We start from the raw sequence: 22937 nt of genomic DNA, 5'->3' as shown, positions 1-22937 counted from the left end.
TCAACAACATAGTACGAGTTTGTTTTACCGATAATACGACGCGTCAAGTGTATTCGCTTCTCGCTAATGTGACATTACCTCAATTTTCTTTTCATTCGATCCAAGCCATTGGAAGATAAGTGTCTCATATAAGTTTCTTAGATCATAAGTTTTACATGGCGTTACACGAGGAAAGAAAAATACGCTTTAATTCGATGTAAAAGCTACTTACGTTTCGTATGTGTCTGTTATAGCCGTGCCGATTCTACTTACAACGCTCTTCGTCTTCGTATTTTTTCTTTTTTTTTTTTTGTCGTTATTCACATGATCGAAGTGAAATTCGCTTCCTGATAATTCGCCTGGGGGCGAACGTCGCGTCAAAGAGGCTCGTTGCCATCTTCCGTCGTGACTTTGTTCTTTCTGAAAAATCATGGCGATTCCCACGTAAATCGAAGATCGGATATCGGCCAACGAACGGCGAACCGGCAGTCCGGTTTTTAGAGATGAAACTGTTGGCGGTGCTTGGCGCGCTCGTGATACAGTGCGCCGCGACAAAATCATGGAACAGCGACAGTAAGTGAAAGCGTTTGGTTCGATGATCGAAGTCACTTTCTTCTTTGCCCGTCAGATTATTCAGAGGAGACGTTCTTCGTGTTTGCCTGGATCGGTTACCTGAAACGTTTCTCTCTGATTGTGCTGATGCTGTCTGGTGTAGTTCTCTACTATATCCCGGAATCGCGACCGCGTAAGTAAGAAAACAAGTTTAAAGTGAAACGGAAGCTGGATGAAAGATTTATCTCCAGAAGCTCGACGATAATTTTATCTATTCCGATAAATCACTGTCACGCAGAATTCTAACGTGAAATCAGATGTCTATTTGTAAAGAGCGGTGGTTTTCGTTCAACGAATTACACTCGAGATAGACCAGAATCGTATTTAACGAATACGACAAAAAAAAAAAAAACGCTATGCAAGAAATTATACAAAATATTACAGTTAACGAATTACTCGCGTCAAGACTATATTTTTTAGCAATAGAAAGATAACTCACATCTTTCGATTGACACGATCGTGTACATATTTTTAGTCGTATGCGTTATACCGGATTTGAGAACAAATCCAGCGATACGTATGTGTGTAATATAGTAATGCCAGAAGTGTTTTAGTATTTAAAGCCTACATATACGTAAACATTTACTCTGAAGTTCAAACGACTTCTTAGTAGATTTAAAAATTGTCAAAATATTTATATTTCAGACGCGCGCCGAATCTGCTACGCGTTGATCGATCTCACAGCGAATGGCTTGAAATCCGCTCTGAGTGCCCGGGAGAGTGAGTTCTTGTACGAGAAAATGAAATCCAAGTGCCATCGCGACCGATACGAGCCATCGTCGGTCATAGAAAAGTATCTTTCGCAAGAAATTCAAGATGACGACGAGACTTTCGAACGACTCCAAAGAAATTACGCCAAGAAGTCGAAAATCTTCTTCGACGCGGACGATGTATTAGGGTTAGTATATACAGGGTGGTTGGTAACTGGTGGTGCAAGCGAAAAGGGGGTGAAAAAATTTTTTCTTTTTATTTTAATTTTTCCATCGAGACAACGATCTACAGTGAAAACAAAGCGTCAAACGAAAAATGTTTATTCTATATTTTCGACTTCTTTTTTTCTCGTAGAATCGCCCCCTTTCCACTTGTACCACTAGTTACCAACCACCCTGTATATAGAATTATTTTCCATCGTTTTACAAAACGAAAGAAAGTAATTACAAAGATACATTTCGCCAGAAAATAAATTCCTAACGACATGTTTATTCTAAATATGTTACTAAATACGTTATAGAGGCAAAGATAAGAAAAAAGGAAGCAAACTGTATAAAGACAATCGACTATCGCGTCAACGTCTTCGTAACGTGATTAAACACGAGCCATCTATGGAAATCGCTAAACCTGTCTATTTTTACTCCGACAAGATGAACGATGGCCAAAAATACCTGAAAACGAACGTGTCTGGTTCGAAACACTCTAACGAGTCAACAATGGAGAACTACGCGCTTTTAATCAGGCAAGAGATACAATAAATCAGATCGAGCTTAACGATATAACGTTTGTCAAGTTATTTTATTTAATAATAAATTTATTCGTCACAGCGGCAGTCCACAGCAACTGGCAATGTTCGATGAAAAATACGAAAAGGATGACATGGTGATCGTTGAAGATCCTTACGTGAGAGTGGATTACAGGGAATGTGGTACATCCACCGATAAACTATCGTCGAAAGCTGAAGCTTCGAGTTCGGAACAAGAGGGACCTACCAGAGATCATAACGAGCAGGTAATAGACTTGGTAATACGAAACACTTAGAAATTTCGCGTTTCTACGGAAGACGTAACAGATCGATTGACAAATTTTCATAAATATAGGAAATAGAAACGTACGTGAAAGAAGTTGAATTTAATTCGACGTCGGAAGGCAATGGTTCACGGTACTCTGTTGATAAATCGTTGTATCGAACAAGCCAATATCAGTGCGGCGGTGAGTGTTGCGGGAGCAACGGGTGCTCCATATCGTCAGCAAACTTGAGTAACAGAGCAAACGTTACATCCAACTCGTCGGTTGATGCAAAGAATGCTTTAAAGTAAATGACACACCGTACAACGTGACAAATGTTAATGGGAATATCGTAATTCCATAAAGCGTCGTTTAAGATCGTCTCGAAGCGTGGTGACTCCGAAACTGCAGAAAAAGATCGAAGACAGCGCGGAACACTTGTATACGATCGATTATACGAACTATAATTACGTAGGCGAACGTCCTATGAAGCAAATCAATTCGAATAATAATCGCAAAGTAGATTTTCGCAGAGAACACGTAAATGGCTACGAAGTAGGTACACGAGTAATCGATTGTTTCTATAATAAATAAACTACCCTATCTATAATAAATATTGGCAGTGTTTTGAGAACATTTTCTATTTTACTATTAGTAACTTTGTATTTTGTTTGCGTTTGTCAGAAACACGAAGGAAATGGACGCTCGCATGAAAACATAGCAAACACTCGAAGAAAAAAGCCTAGAAACGAATCGACACAGTTCTGTTCTAACGACGGTTTTTACCTCACCGATCGAGGAGGGGAAGCGGACGATGAAAATTCTCAACACGGAGAACGAGCGACTAGGAAGCACGATCTCGATGAGAAACCTCAAAGAGAAAATCCCTTGTGCGAAAAATGTTCGAACGACTCCGAAGTCTTCGATTACTACAATGACATTTACATGGAACCAAACTTAAATAGTAGGTTCAAGTACTTTTCTCTTGAGTTGTTACGACTGAGAAATATAAGTTACTTGACCTTTACGTTGCGAAATTGCCGTATAGATTTCTATTTCTACTTTCGAGATACGTGTATCAATTTCAGAACAGAAAAGAATTTTCCAATTCCTTTTTATCGTATTGCTCTTTTGCATTTTTTATATGACTAGCCAATATCGTCAATTTTCCTAGCGAAAGAGAATAAATTTTGAGAGAACGTGAATTAAAATCGAATTCTACGATAAATCACATTTATATCAGCGTCTGAACATGATCGAATATCGCGGCATAAAAGCTACGAATGGAAAAAGGGATAGTAAGAATAGACGATATAAAGGTATTCCGCGATGAATAAATTCGATGAACCAAATTATTTTAATGATTCAGATCAATTTAAGCCAGCTCTGCTACGAGCAGTAAACTGGATCTTCGGCGGTTGTCCGGAAGCTACGAGAAGAACGGCTTTGGAGCGTGACAAGGTCGGAAAGGAAGAGAGCCAAGGGTTAACCGACGAGTGGCTCCTCTAGCCAAGGACGTTAAACCTGTCGTCGTGTGAAACTCAGACCGTCGGCAAAACCGATACTCTGCCTCATCGAATAATCGCAATCTCGTTAATAAGCACATCGCGATCGCTCGATTTACGAACGATCGTAGAAATATCGTTTCTTCGTCGTGAAACCGCAATAAATTCGAAATATCGTTTCTTCGTTTATTTGTCTTATCTCGAACAGACACGAAGTGCATAGCGTATGCTCGAAATAATAACCAAAGGATCGTTCTGTTCCACGAACTGGTCGATTTACAAACAGATTTTCGTTCGATTCCCGCGACGCATCCGGAAGTGGTCGGTCGTGAAAATATCTCGTCGACTCATTTTACGAGACTGACCGTGGCACGTTCGTTATGTCAATATTTATCACGATGCAGCGCCAATTGGTAAGCGAATCGTCGAACGTACAGAAAGCGGGCGAGTTTTTGAAACGCAAAACTTGCCGTTGGTGCGCGCTCTGGCTGCTGCCGGAAGTGGATATCGGTGCGTATATACGTGGCTTAAGAGCAATAAAGGAGGCCCGGACTCACGAGTCGCTAAAAGAGAATGGGGAGAGACAGTCGCGCGGAGACCAAGAAGCGCGTCGGATCACGCAACGGAACCGCGAAATTGTCAGGAAGCACGTGACTCGCTCGATATATGTACGTACAACGATACATTCGATCGAACGTTCCGTTTTTCTTGTCGTTTCGAGAACGCGTGGATTTTCCAATATCGATCCCTTCCGCCCTGTTTCGCGCGATTAACCGTACCTCTACTCCCTTCGCAACATCGTCTACGAAAAGGAAACTTCCAACGACTCGGATAGTAGGGACGAAAGTATCGTCGTGAGTTCACGTGCACGCTCGGCTCCTTTTTCCCTTCCGTTTAATACAAGAGCTCCAAGAGGGTCCGCGATGTCTGCCTGTCGTACGAGTTGATAGAAAGTGCGGCGAGGAATGCTGAAGGAACGGTACATCGGTGTGTTCTAGGCGACTGGTAAGTAAGTATGCGATGAAATAAAAATAACGCGGAGTTTTTAATAGTACGAGATATTGAAAGACGCGTGCAATACGATCGACCGATATCTTCACTTTTCATATGAAAATTATCTCCCTCTGCGTAATTCAAAAAAGAAGAAAAAAAAACGAAGAAAAGAACGATCGAGGAGCTCGGAGCTAAAATTGGTAAAATTTGATGAAATTTCTAACTCGAAGGAACCGTGTATAATATTAAACTTTAATACGAGAAGCTCCGTATATTTCCAAATATCGAAAAATCTCACTGCTATTACGAAAGAACGTTATTACCATTTTTCTTTCCAACAAGTACGCGTCTTATTTATATCGTAGTTTCCCGTATTCGTTTCATCTTTGGAAAGACGTATCCCGATTACTTGTCCACTGAGCTCGTCAATTATAAAAGGAAACATACGATAATTTATAAATATATACAGGAGTAAGAAATCTAAATATAAATTGTCTTAATCTTAATGTATGATAAATCGTTTATCAGGCGTTCAGGCGCACGATACGTGACCAAAACACGGTCATGTCTAAGCCAGCGAACTGGTTGATCCGTAACGAGACTTACGTGCCGCGGTGGTACATTGTTAGACGCCGGAGTAAATTCCTTGAATTCCACGGGACATGTGCGAACTGTTCTATTAATGTACCCATCGTCTCTTCCCTTCTCTTTCCAGACGACGACGTCCGTACACGCACCTCGATTCCCGCTCTTTCCATCGCGTTCGTTTCTCCTTTCTTCCATCGCACCCCTCTTCCTCTTCTTTCACCCGTAGCCGACGGAACAGGAGAGCACGGCGTATTTAAACTTTCGTTCGAAGGGGAACACGAGGCGAATGCCTCGGCCGATCGTCGCAGATGGTGCCGTTTTGATTTCGATGAAAGAGACACGGGACACCCGGTAAATGGAACCGCGTGTACTATATCCGAGAACATCCACCGGAGTCTTAAGATCGGAATGTACAAATTAGTGATGGGTAAACGAGAGTAAACAGTAATTTCGTCCCAGAAACATCAAAACTATCCTCCAATTTCTTCTCCGTATCTATCTTCGCGATTAAATTTGTTTATTCGTTGACAGCGGACTGGTATTATTAACCGTTCGTACGCGAATTTACGAACTTGGACTGCGTGTTTTCCTTGGCAGACGGAATCCTCGTATACGGACTCACCTGTGCCGGTATTCGAATGTCTTATACGAAATTCAAAGGTGTTATCGACATGGAAACCAGCCAAGGAAAGATGTAATCGTGACAAATTTTTGCTTGGTCGCTGGCCACGCACACGCGATCTCGCGTCACGGAAACGCGCCCTGTCTGTTCTACTCGTCCGCGACGCTTCTTCTGTCTTGCAATCACGCGCTACATGGTTTTGTTACACTTTGTGCAGTGACAAATGCGCGGAGTATGACGTCAAATGCGATTAGAGGTATTCGGAGGAAGAAGAGTTCGCTATGCGAGGTAAAGGTGGCCGTGATTGGAGCGCCTGGAGTTGGAAAAAGCGGTGGGTACAACGCCTTATCACTAAACTGCGGATATTCGTACAGATTCATATTTTTATAAACGCGATCAAAGGAACGAAATTTTTGCAGAAATTTGTTTCAACTACTGGAAATTATAATAAAAGCGATACTCTGAATATCTCACATATTTTTGCGTATTACGCGCATTCTAGCAATCTCAAATTTCTCACGAATGCATAAAAATGCATAGTTTACTTGTTGTTTTACATTCATACTACATTCAGAAATATTCGCGCCGAGATCCGGCATTGCGTTCTGCTTGAGATCGAGAAATGGTCTACAACAATCGACGTTATTTATACTAATAGTTGTTTTGATACATTTGAATACGTTTTGCTATACCAGATGCCAAGTTTCGCTGGGATAGTTATGTAAAATCCGCTTTTACTTTTAGCACTGTTACTTCGTTTTCATCGGCTGGCGTGTTAGAATTCGACCGCTTTCCTCGCATTTTCACTCGACTCGCTTTCAACGCGGGCACGCTAACACACGCGGTAGCGCTTAATTTTGCTATAATGGTAACGGGCGTGACATTAACCGTAATCCTTTGCATACAGCACCATGCAAGAGCGCAATTAGAAAGTGTTACATTAAATAGATCGTAAGGATATCCCAAGGAAGGAGCTGTTTCTCCGCGTTTTCCTGCGATGCATTTATACTATTGTTATGTTGATTGTCTTCGCTTGACTTTTTGCCTTGCAATACCGAATCACACTTATGGCATGAATTATCGATTAAATTCGACGAAAGCGAGATTTACCATCGTATCGAAGATCAATTTCAACTCTGATGCTACTTCGAATTACAAGACTGTAAATTACTAGATACGGAAGTTCAGCACTGAATGTCTTTTAGACTTTGAGAAAAATTTGTTTTTGTCAATTATTAATGTAGATTAACGTAGAGAATAATATAACAATGGAGACATATATTTTCTGATATCTTTGTAAATGTTACGCAACGCACTAAAACACGAAGCCAATTTATTTCTTAATTAGTTAATAATTTGTAACGTTAAGTACGAGTGGGTTAAAACAGAGAATAATCAACTAATGTGGAAACGTATTGATTTGCCTGTTTTATACTTGTTAATAGAAATAGATCTTTCTTCGCGAGATAAAGTAATTATCCGCTAGGAATTAAATTATTTCCATTAATATTCGTATAAAAACGATCGCTGAAAAGTATCTCAAGTACGATTGATTCAAGTACAAGTGCATGCGTCGCATATATCCACGCGTTAGGTGTGTTTGTGTGCGTATGATAAACGTGGTTGGGACCCTGAAAGGAGCCAACCGCGTGTATTTTTGGTAATGGCACGTGTAAAGCATAGGTGAGTACATAATTGGTTGGGCCCCAGCAACTGTACATTTCAAACTGACCGCAAACCACACTCGCGTTCTATTTATAAAGTTTTATTTCAAAATTTCCTTGAATCGCGTTTTATAAACGATTAAACCGCCCTGTCAATTCCTCGCGAATAAACGAGAGACCAATGGTTTGTATATCTCGAAACAACGATGTATACTGTTTTCCCATACGATGTATACTTTCCATCGTATATACGTATTTTTAACTCGGCAAATAATTGCTCGGTTCGTTGAAAGACAGGGAACAAAGGCGATTCGTATAACGGAGTTGATCCGTGCAGAAAATTGGCACGAATAACCGGCGAACTTTTAATGATCCACACGAGGGAAAGCGCCGAAACGATGTTGGTCTAAGGACTCGAACGCAAATACACGGATTAGCAATAAATTTGTTTTCCACGAAATGTTCAGGTGGTCCTGTCAATCATGAAATAAAGCACACCGCAGAGTCTTGGGTGAACGTTCAGGAACGTCAGTCTGCGGTCAGTTTTGCCATTTTAGCTACCTTTAAAACTCGAGTATTCTGTATGAAAAAATCAACGTTTCGGTTTTCACACTTTTCACGAATCAATGTTTCATCTCTGTAAATAAAAATTCCTCGCAACGCTATCAAAAATTGATAAATCCATTCGATTGCTGGCTAGCCGACTCCAATTCGACTTGTTCGCGGCGCTTATAAAACAGGTCACTTTTCATTGAACTTAAGACGAAACACACCATGGTGACGTTTAACGCGTGTACAAGGTTTTGTGGCGCCGTGGCAGGTTCGAGTTCGAGGTAAAAATAGTGTGGTGTGCCTCGAAGCGGGTCACTAGGCTGTAGCTCTCGTTTCTCTCGATTGAATCACGATATGTCGGAACGCGTGCATCGTATCGAGCAAGATCCCGTACGTTCTCACAATATCAGGTGGAAAATGATTTCGACTGATCCAAAATGGAGGAAAGTCTGCAAATTCGGTTGTCTGCATTTCCTATAAATCAAATATAAAATCAATAACAGAATATGGCGTACTACATTCTTCTTTTGTAAACAAAAAACAATTACTTTACATTTAGAACAATTTTTATACGTCAGACAGCAGAGGAATCGACGTAAATAGGACGCACGATGAAAGAAAGCATAGGTTGACAACTTTCTAACAAGCGTGTGCATGGAATTTGTATTGATTTGTATTAATGGCGATCTAATAAGTGTCACGCTCGTGGATAAGCACGATAATAAAGAAAAGTTATACAGATACTAATAGAAACAGAATCGAACGCGACTACTACTGTGTGTTTTAACAAATAATTACACAGAGTGAGTCACGATCATTTCTAGATTACGTAGAACAATAACGTTTCAACAACGTTTCAACAACGTGTATTGTTCTTAAATTCCAGCATTGACAGTGCGGTTTCTAACAAGGAGATACATCGGGGAATATGATCACCAGTCGGGTAAGGAACATCTCGATTTACGAACTCGTGGCCAATAGGATGCGGTTACTCGATGCGGTATAAATTACGATGAAATGTGAATAGAGTGGACAATAGACCGATGAATTTTTTTGAAAAATTGCCAACAACCGGCGTGGCACCTCAGGGACCGCCTATACTCTCCCTGCGCGTATCTCGGTCCGCGTCTGATCTAAATTTATCGAAAACGAATTTGACACTAGACAGGACTGGTACTAATGCGAGGTTGATACTCGAACAAAACTTGTTTTTTTGTACAAATACAGAGACGCGGACAGGATGAGCAAGCAGCTTCTCTGCGAGCACGTGTTCCCACCGAGATCTAAAACTAGACTGGGCTGGAAAGATCTACTTAACGATCGCGATAGATACCTGATCTTTCTGTTGCAACGCGTTCTCGTGGAGAAAATTTATTACACAATTTTTCCGTTGCCGCATCGAGGATGCTGATTGTTTCGAATCGTCTAACATTTATCGACACAAGTTATGATTCGCATTAAAAGAATCTTCGGATCGTTCTTTTCATTCTTGTCTTTTCTTCTTTTTTTTTTCAGAAAATAGATATAAACACGAAGTGTTGGTCGACGGTGAACCGATCCTTTTCGAAATTTTGGACACCTGCCCGAAGGTAACGTATTTATCGATGATCGTAATGATCTATGTACATTTGCCGAGACGATTTCATTCATGGTCGAAAGCAAATCAAATTCTTTCATGCTTTTCTTGCGTCCTGTTACAGAGCGAAGATGAATTACCTTCCACGGAAACTGTACAGTGGGCGGATGGATTACTTTTAGTCTATTCGATAACCGACAGGGGTTCTTTCAATTTCGTGAGAAAGGCGAAGGAAACGCTGGCGGTGGTTGATCCCGAAGCCACGATGCCCCTCGCTTTGGTCGGAAACAAAGCCGACATGGTTCATTTGCGGCAAGTTAGCACCGAAGAGGGAGAAATACTTGCGAAAGATTTTGAATGTTGGTTCAGTGAAGTGTCTGCCGCGGAACAGGTATGCTTCTAATCTTATTATTAGTTAGAAACAAAGTTTCGTACATAAATTTTATTACCGAAGTGTAATATGGTTTCTTAGGTCACACAAGTTGCTGAATCTTTCCATGAACTGTGTCGAGAAGTTCTGGCAGCTAGAAGAAGGAATAAGCAATCTTTACTGGATAGAATGCTTGGTAGCAAAGCGACGCGTGCTTATTCACGAGGTAAAAGTGACTCGGCGCTTCCAAAAGATTAATACACGTGTAAAACCAGTTCATATCTACTTATATATATATATATATATATAATATATATATATTTATAATATATATATTTATATATATATATATCGTTTTATAAAATTTATATATATGTAAATTTTATAAAAGAAATGTTTAAAAAAAATTTATAATACAATCTTACGAATCAAAACTGAATGATACATAGCTTATCTATATATGTGTACTTGTTATTGAAAGTTTAATTACCAAAGATTTATGTAACATCGTGTAATGTTTTTTGACTTATATATATTATAAATCATATACAATACGTAAAGTTTAGAAGTTTCATATTATAATTTTGTCAACATGTAATGTAAGCACAGTTTTTTAATATACTCCCGTGTTTTTTAATGGAAGAATTTATAGTTTTAATATCAATTAATGTATGTAAAAATTTGACGCAAGATATAAATATTTGAATCAAAATTTCACGTCCTATCTTGCTATAACATACATATGAAAATTGTATCTGTTCACTTTGTGAGGCTGATTACAAATGTAACCTACATGAGAATAGATTAGATAGATATGGAAACATGTAATATATATATAATTGATCTATATTTATTTTGTACTTACAATGAAATTATGACAATAAATATTTCTTATTTATTATATCACTGTGATATGTAACACTAACATGTTAGCTCCAAAATAGACAATTTCTCTTACATAATGATCGTAAAAAGTTATGATAATAAAACATTCTTATCTCTCTTTTAACACTTAGGTCATAGATTTAGTATCTTTACAAAATTTCAGGATCATTTCGTATTTATTTCGTATCATCGTACGTTTCTAAAACATCTGCTAAATGTTCGTTGTCTCTTGGTTTTTTGAACTGTTTTCTCTTACTAACAGGTTTCTTTCGTTTAATCGGGGCTGGTTTCTTGGGGCCATGATCCTGCATAGATCGTATTCCTTGTTTTTCTAAGTATTCATCGATTTTTTGATCATCCATTGCATCAACTGCAACAGCCCTCCACAACTTTTGAAATTCATCGTCTATTGGAAACTGTGCTGTTTTATCATTATAAAATACAATCTTTTTCTTGTCCAAGGGTCTTGTTATAAATAATATCTCATTTTGTAAACTCTAAAATTATTAAGTTCCTATTAAAATTGCTGACAAAACTGATATACTGTAATCAATTATATCGGTATCATCATGCTTCTACATACCTTTAAATGCTTATCACAGTGTGGCAGACTTTCTTGTATATCTTCTAATAGTATTCCGCCAAGACCTTTTAAATCTTGTTGTTTTAATAATCTCAGTAAAGATTTTTTATCTTTAATTTTATACATAGCTTTGAATACAAATCTACCATCCGAAGTTACTTCTATCTTTGGGTTTTTAATGAGAGCTTCTGTTTGAAGCCATTGTTTTACCTAATGCAAGAATAGCATTGTATCTTTATATTTTCACAAATTGTTTAACAAGTTGACTGCCACGACACACGTATTCGGGTGTCAGCAAAGATTCTGGTAGGGCCACGTAACCCATATTCGGGTGTCGATTATTTGACTACTTACGAAAGATCGTCGTAGGTATTTGAAAAGATATTCCAGAGAACAAAGCTATTGAATTGTTATAGAAGTAATACGAAAATGGTTTATTAAAAAAATTATTTAGAATGTAAAACTTTAAAGCATTCTATACATAGCTGAAGTTGATTGGGACAATTTGGACAATAAGTTGTTGTTTTCTTAAAATTCTTTTGTGTCTTTGTTCGGTCCATTCAACATCTTTTATCATGCTGACTCCGTCAAAGAGAAGGATTTTTTGTATTTTCAGACAACCATAATAATTTTGTACCTAATAACTCTCCAATATATTCCAATATTTATATTCTTCCTTGTTGCAATTTTGTAAACCGTCAAAGCGTTTACAACAGAAATTCCCAGAAGGAGTTGAACGCCAAGTTTTCTGTACCATTTGATTCTTTTTCTAATTGTGGTGGCATAAGAAACCATTTGGTTGGAATAATCTATACCATACTTTCCTTCATTATATTCAACAACAGCTAGAGAGATCATTCTTGAGACCACCATTTGAGAGACCCGTATTACTAAAATATCGATGGGAGTACCTAGCAGAGAACGCTTGGTACTGTGGCACACATGGCTTTACAGAGATTTCATTGAAAACACGAGTGGCAGTCAACGTGTTAATGCATTATTAAACTTACCTTGGATCCAACATCTAATTGATTTGTTTCATCCAAGATTTCTTCTAACGTTAAAGGGTGATCATCTCCTTCTTGATGCCTAGCTTTCATATGCTTTACTATTTTGGCTAACACACCAAATTTATATTGCGTACTGCCAGACATGGTTTTGTAGTTAACCATGTCTAGTTTGGGTCCGCTAGACACGGAGGATAGTTTTGGCTTTTTTTTGAATGGCTCATCTCGTGTGGTATCTTTCTCCTGTTCCTTCTTTCTTTTCTCCACCCTATAAGAACAAAATTTATTGCCTACAATATTGAAACAAACAAACAAACAATATTCTATCAAATTGTATATAAGTTATGTTTGAAATTTGTATCTATCTTTTTAATATCTTTTATCGTAATTTGTAATATCTTGCAATCTGCTTCGAATAATTCGTACATTTAAATTATTGCGTGAGCTTTACGACAAAATTTACGCAAATTCAATATTTGCTTTAAACATAACATATACTTTCTACAAAAGTTGAGGTTGGAAAAGAAAATTCACAGATAATACTCACGATGGTGTTGTAAGAGCTCTTTTCTTAAAGAGCTCTCGCTCTCTAAGCAATGCTGGATCCATTGTATTATAAAATTTCAATTGCACAAATGTTAAAATCTCAAATCTCCACTTTCCTTATGAACTATCACTTCTGTCACATTCTAAACGCATAATGAGTCATCTAACCATCTCATCATTCGTTCCATGTCCATAGCGTGAAATGAAACTATACTGCACATGCGCGTATTTGCTTTCGATAAATCGCTCCATAATTTCGATTACTCGATAATTTCGTTTCAATAGTTCAAATATCGAAATATGGCCGCACGAATAAAATAAAATGTCACGGTGAAATGTGCGTGCAATCTGAAAAGTGAACAAAATAAACGAATATATTAGGGGATCACTTGAAAAGTTTGTTCCAATTTACATTTCGATTCGATATACATTTACTGAACTATATATTAGGTGCCATATTGTCCCACAACTTTTCTCCATCTTTCACGCATCTTGAATATTCAATCCTTCCAGAACCTCTCAGGTTTTTCGGTAAAATACTTTTCAGTATGATCTTTCGTGTTGACGAAATTCCTTAAAAATCGGAACGAATTTTCCAGGCAACCCAATATATATATAAATTATGTGAATACAGTGAATTTAAGTAGACTTATCAGATCGTGGGGTTCCGAATTATTCAGTTTCGATAATAATTTCGATGGATATGATACGTATCCTTGTTCTTCTACTGTCTTCTTGAATTTTACTCGCGCTATTTTCGTCTTTATCGAGACCTAACTGAACCGTCTACAATTCGTATATCAAATTCGACATCGATCGTCATAGTGAATTATGATTTTACGATTTTTTTGCAAGTATGAACGTTTTACGTGCTATAAAGTGGACATAATTCGCCAAAGTATTTCCACGCTCTTTGACGCCTGCGACGTTTTGCGAGCGACACAGCCGGCTTCCTTCATTTCGCACTTTACGAACGTCGCGTCAAAAGGGCAAAGTAACCGCTGCTTTAAGAGCAGTTCCTTCCACGAGCTTAAAAAGAGCCGACAGAAAGAACATATTGTTCTCATTGCGAAAGGTACTAACTTTTATATGAAGCGAAAATCGACGTTTTCCTTTGTCACGTAACACCGTGTTATTTTTACGCTTGATATTTGAATCTTATAAAATATATCCTGTATAAAATCTTTCATAATATATTCTATATAAAATGCTCGATTCTTGTAAAGTAGCTATAATATATATATATTTATATATTTATTCAGATTTCATTCCGTTAGATGCGTCAGAAATTTCCCGCCAATTTTATAACCGCCATGTTTATATAAACGGGAGTAAAATTATCGGCAACGTCGAACAGCCAGCACTTATTTTTTTTTTTTTTTTTTTGTAAAAGCGTAATTTGCATTCGTACAAAGACAGTAACTATCCCAAAAGCTATCGCAATCTAGTGCAGCGTAAACATTTCGCGGGCGTGGTGCAAGAAATCACAGTTAGTCTGTGGCGTGGCTGGATCGTAGCAATTGCGCGCAAACATCGTGATCGTGAACAGCGGTCGAGAGGAGGGGGAGGGCTGGTAGGAGTGGTAGCAAAACAATTCGTTCGGTAACATAAACATCATTCCGAGCAGATTCGTAGCGTGTCACGATGTTTACATTCGATAACCCGCTCCATAACTTGTTATCACTTTCGCAGGAACGTTTGCCGTATTCCGTATATGTCCGCACGTTCCATCTTTTTTATTCGGTTCGTACGTACCGACAGAGCAACGTTGGCTCCTGCGCATCGGTATTCGCGATAGAAAGTAACAGGAAATGCCGTACGTAGGGAACGCGCGCGGTGCGCTAGGGTCGTAACATGCGCGTTAAGCGTGCGCTCCCGGTTCTCGCAGACGAATGATAGAGAAGGAGGGAAAAAGTAGTTACGGGAGTGAGAGGGTGAAAAGAGGGCGCGAGGTAGAGAGGGTGTAGAACGGGGTTGGTTGGTGGAGATGGCACTGAGACCGGGATCTGTAGCAGGAGGAGAGCAGCAGAGGCCAGAGGAGGGAAGAAAGAGAGAGAAGACGAGGAGCGAAGGGTAGGGAAGAGAAGGGCGGTAGGGCTGGTTAAATGACGACTGGTCGTAAGCGCGGGGTGACGCGGGAGGGACACGAGAGCGTGGAAGAGAGGGATGCTGGGGCGGTTCAAGCGAGATCGAGTTCACGCCAAGTGGAGTACGGCAGTTTGTGTCAGACCACGGAGCACGGAAGATGCTCCCGGTTGTTTACGGAACGGGTGGACCACCCTCGTCGCGGCGACGACGCCGCGCCACGATTTTTCTCGGTGTCGTGTCTTCCGCGCTTGGAAACACCAGGAACGTCGTGAGTTCTTCTTCGATCATCAGGCCGGCTTCCACTGCCACCATCATGACCACCGCTTTGGGCCTTTTAATGATCTTGCTGCCAGCAGCGTATCCGGACAAGATCTCCATCGGTGAGTGTAGCTATCGAGTGTTTTCTATCGAATCGGCCGAGTATTCCGTGGGCATGAAACACGCGTACGGGCGTCGTACGGCCAACGACAGAGGCACGTTGCGCGACATCGCTGGTCGAACGTTGTGCAACTGCTCCAACGGTTATGGAGGGTTGTTGCACTCGAGTCGACCCGTACGTGTCTATTCAACGCTGGCTGGAAGTAAATACTCCGCGTTCTTGATGTGCAGTTGCTACGGTCCGCGTGAAAGCTTTTGCACATGATTCTCTTTGACGACGTGAGAGCAGGTGAAAGGGGGAAGCAAGCGATGGTCGTGTAAATAACGTGTTTTTCATGCGATGAAAACGAACGAACGATCGTCGTCGTCGTTCCTAGAATCCCCAGTGCTTCGAGTTTGATACGTTCGTTCGTTGGATAAACTAATATGTTTTCTTTTCTGTTTTTATGAAAATACGCGTAATCGCAGCGAAGTAAACAATCCAGGTAGAGTTCGAGACGGAAGCTCGTAGTTCTGTTGTTGTCCCCCGTGTTACATGCTATTTCTAGAAACAGTAAATAAAAATCAGTAGCGTTATTACAGTTTGTCGTGATTATGAAAACATTCACCGTCGAGTCTTTTCGGTTGAATTCGCAACGAAGGGAAATACGTTCCATTTGAAATGTTTATAAATCGCATGTACGAACGTTCTAGTCGTGACGACGTGCTTGTTATGCTTTATCACGTAGAATTATATTGTTATATCCATACGTACAATTGTTCGGAAAACAATAATGAAAAGAACGAATAATAAATTATGAAACGTATTAAATTCGCATTACGTATCCTTTTGTTAAGTGGCCTCATACATACGAAGTATTATTTCATCGCATGCTTTCAATTAAACATCGATTTCAGTAATACAAAGCAAAATTATTAAATAATATAAATGTTACGATTTACGTTATTACTATTTTTTTTCCGTTACGCTAAATTAGTATTTGCCTCTGTGTTTACGAGGGAATAGATTCGAGTAAACCATCTGATAGCGAAATCATGAAATGCAAACCCGTGATAGAATTGTACCGATTGATCAATCCATCATTGGTTACGTTTCTGGTTGAAATAACCACGATTAAAAAAATATTCGCTATTTATCTCAAAATCATTGGTTGAACAGAATACTGAAAAGTTTTAAAATACTGAGCACGTTTTTCGAAACCCGCGGCGTTTATCCGATGTCATAACAGGCATACAATTTGTTTCTTTAATTTCCAACGAACGAAAATCATCATAAATCTATATATATTGAAATTCAATTATCAAATAGCATACATACACAAGTATCTACATAAATCGTTTCGGTACCACCAATTAAAATAATTTTCTCGAAATCGAAATCTTTACGTCGAAGTTTCAACTTAATTAAGCTAAGTTTAAAGTTATTTCATATAACGTTATAGCAACCCTAATATTAACTCTGCCACCGAATGACGCCATCGTACATATAGACGCTTGGGAGCGTAAGTTTGAACGACACGTTTGTGAGCACACAAAGTGCGCGTAATTAAACAAGGAAACGGGGAATACGTTAAAAAATATTCGCAATTGGAAATAGGGAGAAACATGATAAATCACATTTTTCGTTTTTACAGTAGAACCGTAGAGCAGTAGTATGATACTTAACGTGTTAATTAATTTGATATTATCGATACTGTGTTTTTATTTGATTTTCCAGATTAAATATATTTGTCATTTGCTCGAAGAATATTTATTATTTATTATTATTACGAAATTATATTGTTCATTTCATGGAAGATTTCGTAGATTTAATAGTTAGTTTTAAGAGACGTGCATTTGTGGATTTATCAGGTTAGCCCTCTTTTTAATTTTTATATTGCCATACAGTGATAGTTTCAAGTATCCACCGTATTAACACTTTATCGATCAAACATTTATCGCGAACAATGAAAATTTAATAAAACATTAACGTCTATCACACGTCATATTTTGTTTCCGTTACTTTTATGAATCTTTAATAATACAATATATTTTTATTATAAACATTACTTTGAGATTTTTTTCTGTTGACCAAGCACATCGGTTACGCGTTCATTTATTTCGCAGCTAAAAATTAAATCCAGATTAATCTTAAAGCGTCGCACGTATGTGGCGCTGGTCAAGCGTACGGGTTAAAGAGGCTTTGGTTATTATTCCTACATTATTGATTTAACATAATTCAAATTACATATTACTTGAAATCCTTATGTCTTCGCAATATTCCATTATTAAAGTGTTAAAATTAGCCAGGTACCAATATCGAAATCAGAATATCAAAAAGATCAAAATACACGTGAACCAGACTCAAACTATACAAACTATTTCTCACCTATGGTCTTCGATTCTTATCTAGAGGGTATCTTCTCAAAAAGTTTCATTCCCCACAGAATTTGCCGGAAACATTCTTCCGTCTGTCCCTTACTCTACTTACTCTCTTTCCCATCTTCCTTCTTAATGCCAATAATTTCCCGGTGGGATTCAAAAATCGGTCATCAATGTCTCGCTCGACGGAGAAGCGTGATATTCGGTTAAAAGCCTGCTAGATTACCGTCAATGCGCATCTCAGCTGCGTAACGCTAGAAGTTGTGGGAAATGACTATGGAGAGAAGGAAAGCGTGGCGGCCGCGGGTGAAAACGCCGTGGGCAAGGGTAAGACGGAGAAGAAGCGAGCGAGATGTCTCGCGCGAGGCTGGAAAGGGAACGGAGAAAGTGGACGCGAGAGTGAGACGAACAAATACAGAAACAGTGGTTGATGTAAGAGGGCGCCGAGCAAGGGGAGGAAAGAATGCGCGAGAGACAGAGAACGAGGCGGAGGAAGAGAGGAACGTTGAGCGAAGAGTGAATGATGAATGCCTATAGAAATGGCGGTGTCTTTCTTCCACTCGTGTAGGTATGTAGGTAGAGAACTACCGGCTAAGTCGACGAAAAGGCGAGGAGGAGGTCGTGGCACGAGAGGTGGTGGTGACGTTGGAGGAGGATGAGGATAGTTGGAAGGTTCGTTGCCTTGCCAAGTTATACAGCGCACGGCGGCTTTCTTTGCTACTCGAAGGGCGCTCTCTACCACTTCACCACCACTCGCTCTGTATATTTTTACGGAATTATGCGAAAGACCGCGGCGAAAATATATCAACGGAACGCGTCATCGGTACTTGACCTCGCTTATGATACCCGTCCTCGCCCCTCGTCCACCCCGATTCACCCGAGTCGCTCGTTGCAGGGAGTTTTAAGAGAGTTCTCAGCCGATTCCTGGTCGACGTCACGTCGCACGTACATTACGTATTCCGATATAAATCGCCGGATTAAAATACACTTGCGGTGGATTGTTGTCCACGCGGTCGCGCCACGCGTACTTCCACGGTACGCTGTTTCTTCCAGTCTATCGGAATACTTGGTATGTTTGCCGAAAGAGACATATAAGAGTCGTAACTTCTGAAGAAATTCAATTGAGTATGTTGAATCTTAAGATGCAGAAGTTGGTGATTGAAATGTACAATGTAAGATAAGTCGTCAATGGAAATAATTAGATTTCTTTATGACAAACACGATTTTCAAGTTTTATGCTGTACAAAATTTGTGTAAATGTAAATAATTATATTTACGATCTTTGTCATCGCGTTATACACGGTGTCTTTATAAACAAAATTGTTTGCTGGGGATCATTAGCGTTCTCTGGTATACTTTAAAATTCAGGGGAACCAGTTCGGTCGTCAAGGGAAAGCTTGACGCGTCGGAGGTTCGTTTTCACCTCGTGTAGAGTGCACTGTGGCGGAATCGCGGTCAAGGTTCAACGTATAGAAGAGTAGACTTTTTAAGCAGTAGAACTTAATTGCGAATTTTACTTACGTCGTGTACGATGCTTTTACGCTGATGAACAAAGAAGACGCGAAAAAATTCCATTACACTCACTTTTCGTGGCAACCACCTCGGCTTTTTATCTTCCATACAACTTAAAAATTTTCAGTTACAAACAGTATTTCGTTATCTTAACGTTCCGAGCTCGTCCAATTAGCGCCAGCTTTTTTCGACAGAGCTTTCCAATGAAATTAGTCGAAATTTTAACATTAAATCCTTCGTAAAACGCACGCTTTGTGAGATTTGTATTTTATTTGAAAATAAAATGCACCTTCTTCGTACTTGTCTTGTCTATCCACCAAAGACGCTTATACGGCGGACAAAGGAATCATATAGCCGTATTTCCCCATTGTACGCAAAGATCCATACTACATCAATTTGTTCGCACAAAGTAGATACTATGAATACAAACACGGCAATAATCCTGGCAAACATCATCCATAAAGCATTAAAAATCAACGAATCCTTTTTGACATTTCATTTACTTTGATCTTTAACATTTGATTTTCATATTATACATATATATGGTACAAAGGTTACGGATGTAACACATAAATTACATTTTCTCTCTTGTATGCCACCATATACTTTAAAACTCTGTATGTTGTTAACAATTGGTGGAATTCCACGTCAGATCTATCTTCGCATTTAACTTTAGCATTAAATATTTGTTTTCGTCACCTTTCTGAATGCTTTAACGATATTAATAACTAATATCGGTTAAATTAAATTCACGTGGTAACTAAACTAATATTATTCGTTTCTTATAAGAACATCGTACGCTTATCACCAGTACCATTTTCAAGTTTATATCTTCAAATCTATCAGGTTGTTTCTTTTTTCCGCTGTATCATATTCAAATAGTTCTTCTTAGCATAAAAGTGTCATAATGATACACGTAAAATTAACAAAGATGGATTTATCATATTTTCCCGTGATCTTCATATAGTACAATAGTTTTGTGCACGGTACAAGTGCACGTTGTCTTCTATTCGAATCGATCTGCTTGACGAATGCAAGGAACTCGCACTGTACCACGCAATAAATGCGAATTTCTGCCAGTATTAAACGAAAATTCCAAAAATTCAGCACCGAAGTAGCTGCGAGACACTGGCGTGAATTATATAGCGGTTCCTTCTCGAATCACCGTGTCGACAAAATGGAATTAGAATGGCTATGGGGTGGTCGGGCGAAGTCTTTTGATTCGATGAGAACAGAAAATTTCTGTCTTCCAGCTGTGTTCATGCTGGCAACGTCTGGCAAGTAGCATCTCGAACGACGCGAGCAAAGGTACGATGCCTTTGTAGAGGAAGGTAGCGGTACCTACCACTCAAGCGACCTACCGTCCGACTAATGCGATTAATAGCACGCCCGCTATCAGACAAGAGAGACAGGGCGATGTGCTCGTAGCTTCTGTATCGTCGTGTTCATCATTGAAGAATTTCCCTCTCGCTGCTAGAACGCGCACGTTGCGACGAAATCGAATTTTACCGCGTTTCCCGGGCATTGGCTGGCGGAATGAGTGCTCGATCGAGGTGTCTGTGGAAAAAAGTATTTTGCTGCTACTTCGTCACGGTAACTCTATGCATATGTATATACCGTTATGGATTATTTTCGAGTGGCGAGATTTACCTGTGAAATGGAAGAATTTTTAACGTAATCCTTAATGAATCCTTGATGTACGCGTCTCTTCAGAGATAACTACGTATCGAAAAAAAATGATCGATTTTAGAATTGGTTTTCGACTATATCGTTTGCGATTATAATGCTTTGATCTACGTTTTAACGAAAGAAAATGCTACTTTTTATAAAGCTGAAAAGTATCATTTTTAATCGATGTAAAAGTATCACAACATAGGCTGTGTATGATGAATTTCAAATTACCGAACAAAATATTTCAACGTTACTACTTAGAAATACTAACTTACGATAGAAAATCTTTCAAATTATTATTCTTTACGTATTAATTTCTATAACGAAAAAGTAGGAATCGTGTAAGGTATATGTATACTTGTATATACGTATCTACTACTTCAATGTACCTTGCTAACTCTCCAACTCTTAAAATGAATAAATCACTGGTAGAAATATATCCACGATGTGTCACGAATTCTTTAAGCTGAAGTTAAGATCTTCTTGTATATTACTATCGAAGCTTTTCTCAAAAAGTTGCGAACGAAACTCATATTCACGAGACGATTTCTGTTGTTTCGATTCATCAGACGAGTCCTAACGGTACAAATACCGTGGACGCGATTCGATTCCATACAGTTTATGAATCGGCACGGCGTTGTACCTGACCTTTCCTCGCGAATTATACTAATTCGCGCACAGAGTAATCCGTACAAAAGGTTGGCATTCTGAACGGCGAATGTCTCGGGTACCGATAGCATCCGAATGCCAATTTATTATTCACATAATCGGGCGCAATCGGACCGCGTTATTCGGCGGCCGTGTAATGCGAGACTGGCTCGGCTGTGTTTCTATAATTGATGCATTGGCTCCTCTATTAGAATGACAAAACCGCCGGCTCGTGTATGGCCATCGACGCATATTCTACTATGCTTGAACACGACGGCCAACCACGCGAGATATCTCTCTAAAGCGTGCTTTACAATATCGTCTGTATTCCTGCGAAGTTACTCGCCATTAAAGCCACCGATCTGGAGAAATCTGCCATCCAAGTTCACGGAATTACTTACAATTCACGAGACACGTCTTTTTAATAAGATTCATTAATTGCTTCGTTGGGGTTGGTTTCATCGCGGTCATTGAAATTGTTTACAATTTCGTTCAGTCGGTTACACTGCTACGACATTTGGAGATATAAAATTAATTGGATCGAGCGCGAGTCTGTATTTTATGAAATTGAAAGAAGTTTAGGCAATTATCATTTTTTCCAGGATAAAACAAAATTAGATGGCAGATTAGATTGCTTCGGAATATGTGGGTGTCGGTTCAAAGGTAAACTCAGTACACGGAAATAAAAAGAGACGTAATTTTATTCCTGTAGTTTTACACTTAAAGTCTTCGATTTGCGACATATCAACGGACAAGGACGAAGTGCTACGATAATTCAAATCACATATAATATCGAAAGGACTGAAACAGCGGCGAATTCAAATAATATTTGCCAACTCTGAACAACAAGCTATTAATTAAAAACATTTATCAATACAAAGCTTAATATTTTGATCGTACGTTTCTTTGAATCTTCCTCTTATATTTATATTTTATTTGAAATTCACGTTACGCGTTCAAATTACGCGTAATATCTTCTATGAAAACAGGGGGAAATGTTAATGAGAGCATTCAGATATGTACTATCTCATGTAACACCCCAACGACCATTTACAACGTATCAACAGGAATTCCGAGC

The 22937-nt window shown here is 39.1% G+C and overlaps 4 protein-coding genes across 10 annotated transcripts in view; 3 read left to right on the top strand and 1 right to left on the bottom strand.

Annotated features, from left to right (window-relative positions):
• Positions 1 to 185: 185 nt before the first annotated feature.
• LOC117158686 (uncharacterized) lies at positions 186 to 3662 on the top strand. The gene is made up of 8 exons (XM_076620089.1): positions 186 to 552; positions 608 to 724; positions 1237 to 1489; positions 1823 to 2044; positions 2130 to 2313; positions 2403 to 2617; positions 2688 to 2865; positions 2995 to 3662. Exons 1-8 carry the CDS (start codon positions 483 to 485, stop codon positions 3460 to 3462), a joined length of 1707 nt encoding a protein of 568 aa, XP_076476204.1. The 5' UTR covers positions 186 to 482; the 3' UTR covers positions 3463 to 3662.
• A 154-nt stretch (positions 3663 to 3816) lies between these two features.
• On the top strand, positions 3817 to 11081 carry LOC117158689 (ras-related and estrogen-regulated growth inhibitor). Of its 4 annotated transcripts, none has more exons than XM_033337854.2 (6): positions 3817 to 4820; positions 6236 to 6349; positions 9121 to 9177; positions 9750 to 9823; positions 9935 to 10201; positions 10283 to 11081. In XM_033337854.2, the coding sequence occupies exons 2-6, from the start codon at positions 6253 to 6255 to the stop codon at positions 10436 to 10438; spliced, it is 651 nt and encodes a 216-aa protein (XP_033193745.1). In that variant the 5' UTR covers positions 3817 to 4820; positions 6236 to 6252; the 3' UTR covers positions 10439 to 11081. The 4 variants fall into 4 exon arrangements, with proteins under 4 accessions (XP_033193745.1, XP_033193744.1, XP_033193747.1 ...); XM_033337853.2 differs by having other exon boundaries at positions 3817 to 4824; XM_033337856.2 differs by lacking the exon at positions 9121 to 9177.
• Positions 10832 to 13405, bottom strand: TfIIEbeta (transcription factor IIEbeta). 2 transcript variants are annotated; one of them, XR_004464444.2, is made up of 5 exons: positions 13203 to 13405; positions 12659 to 12923; positions 11649 to 11858; positions 11046 to 11562; positions 10832 to 10969 (listed from the first exon to the last, which is right to left on the bottom strand). XR_004464444.2 is itself a non-coding variant. In XM_033337852.2 (4 exons), the coding sequence occupies exons 1-4, from the start codon at positions 13262 to 13264 to the stop codon at positions 11242 to 11244; spliced, it is 858 nt and encodes a 285-aa protein (XP_033193743.1). In that variant the 5' UTR covers positions 13265 to 13405; the 3' UTR covers positions 11011 to 11241. The 2 variants fall into 2 exon arrangements, 1 of the variants encoding a protein (XP_033193743.1); XM_033337852.2 differs by lacking the exon at positions 10832 to 10969 and having other exon boundaries at positions 11011 to 11562.
• Positions 13406 to 15423: 2018 nt separating this feature from the next.
• GluRIB (Glutamate receptor IB) overlaps positions 15424 to 22937 on the top strand; it is a 338467-nt gene continuing 330953 nt past the window's right edge. The window contains exon 1 of one of the 3 annotated variants that reach the window (XM_033337843.2): positions 15424 to 15669. In XM_033337843.2, coding sequence (XP_033193734.1) covers positions 15447 to 15669 — 223 coding nt within the window. In that variant the 5' untranslated portion in view covers positions 15424 to 15446. The remainder of the gene's footprint in view (positions 15670 to 22937) is intronic. The other 2 variants (XM_033337844.2, XM_076622463.1) reach the window with 2 other exon arrangements.

The sequence above is a fragment of the Bombus vancouverensis genome, chromosome 1, assembly GCF_051014615.1.
Source record: "Bombus vancouverensis nearcticus chromosome 1, iyBomVanc1_principal, whole genome shotgun sequence".
Classification (NCBI taxonomy): Eukaryota; Metazoa; Arthropoda; class Insecta; order Hymenoptera; family Apidae; genus Bombus; species Bombus vancouverensis.
Note: the sequence above shows the minus strand (reverse complement) of the source record. Positions and strands in the feature narration are given on the sequence as shown.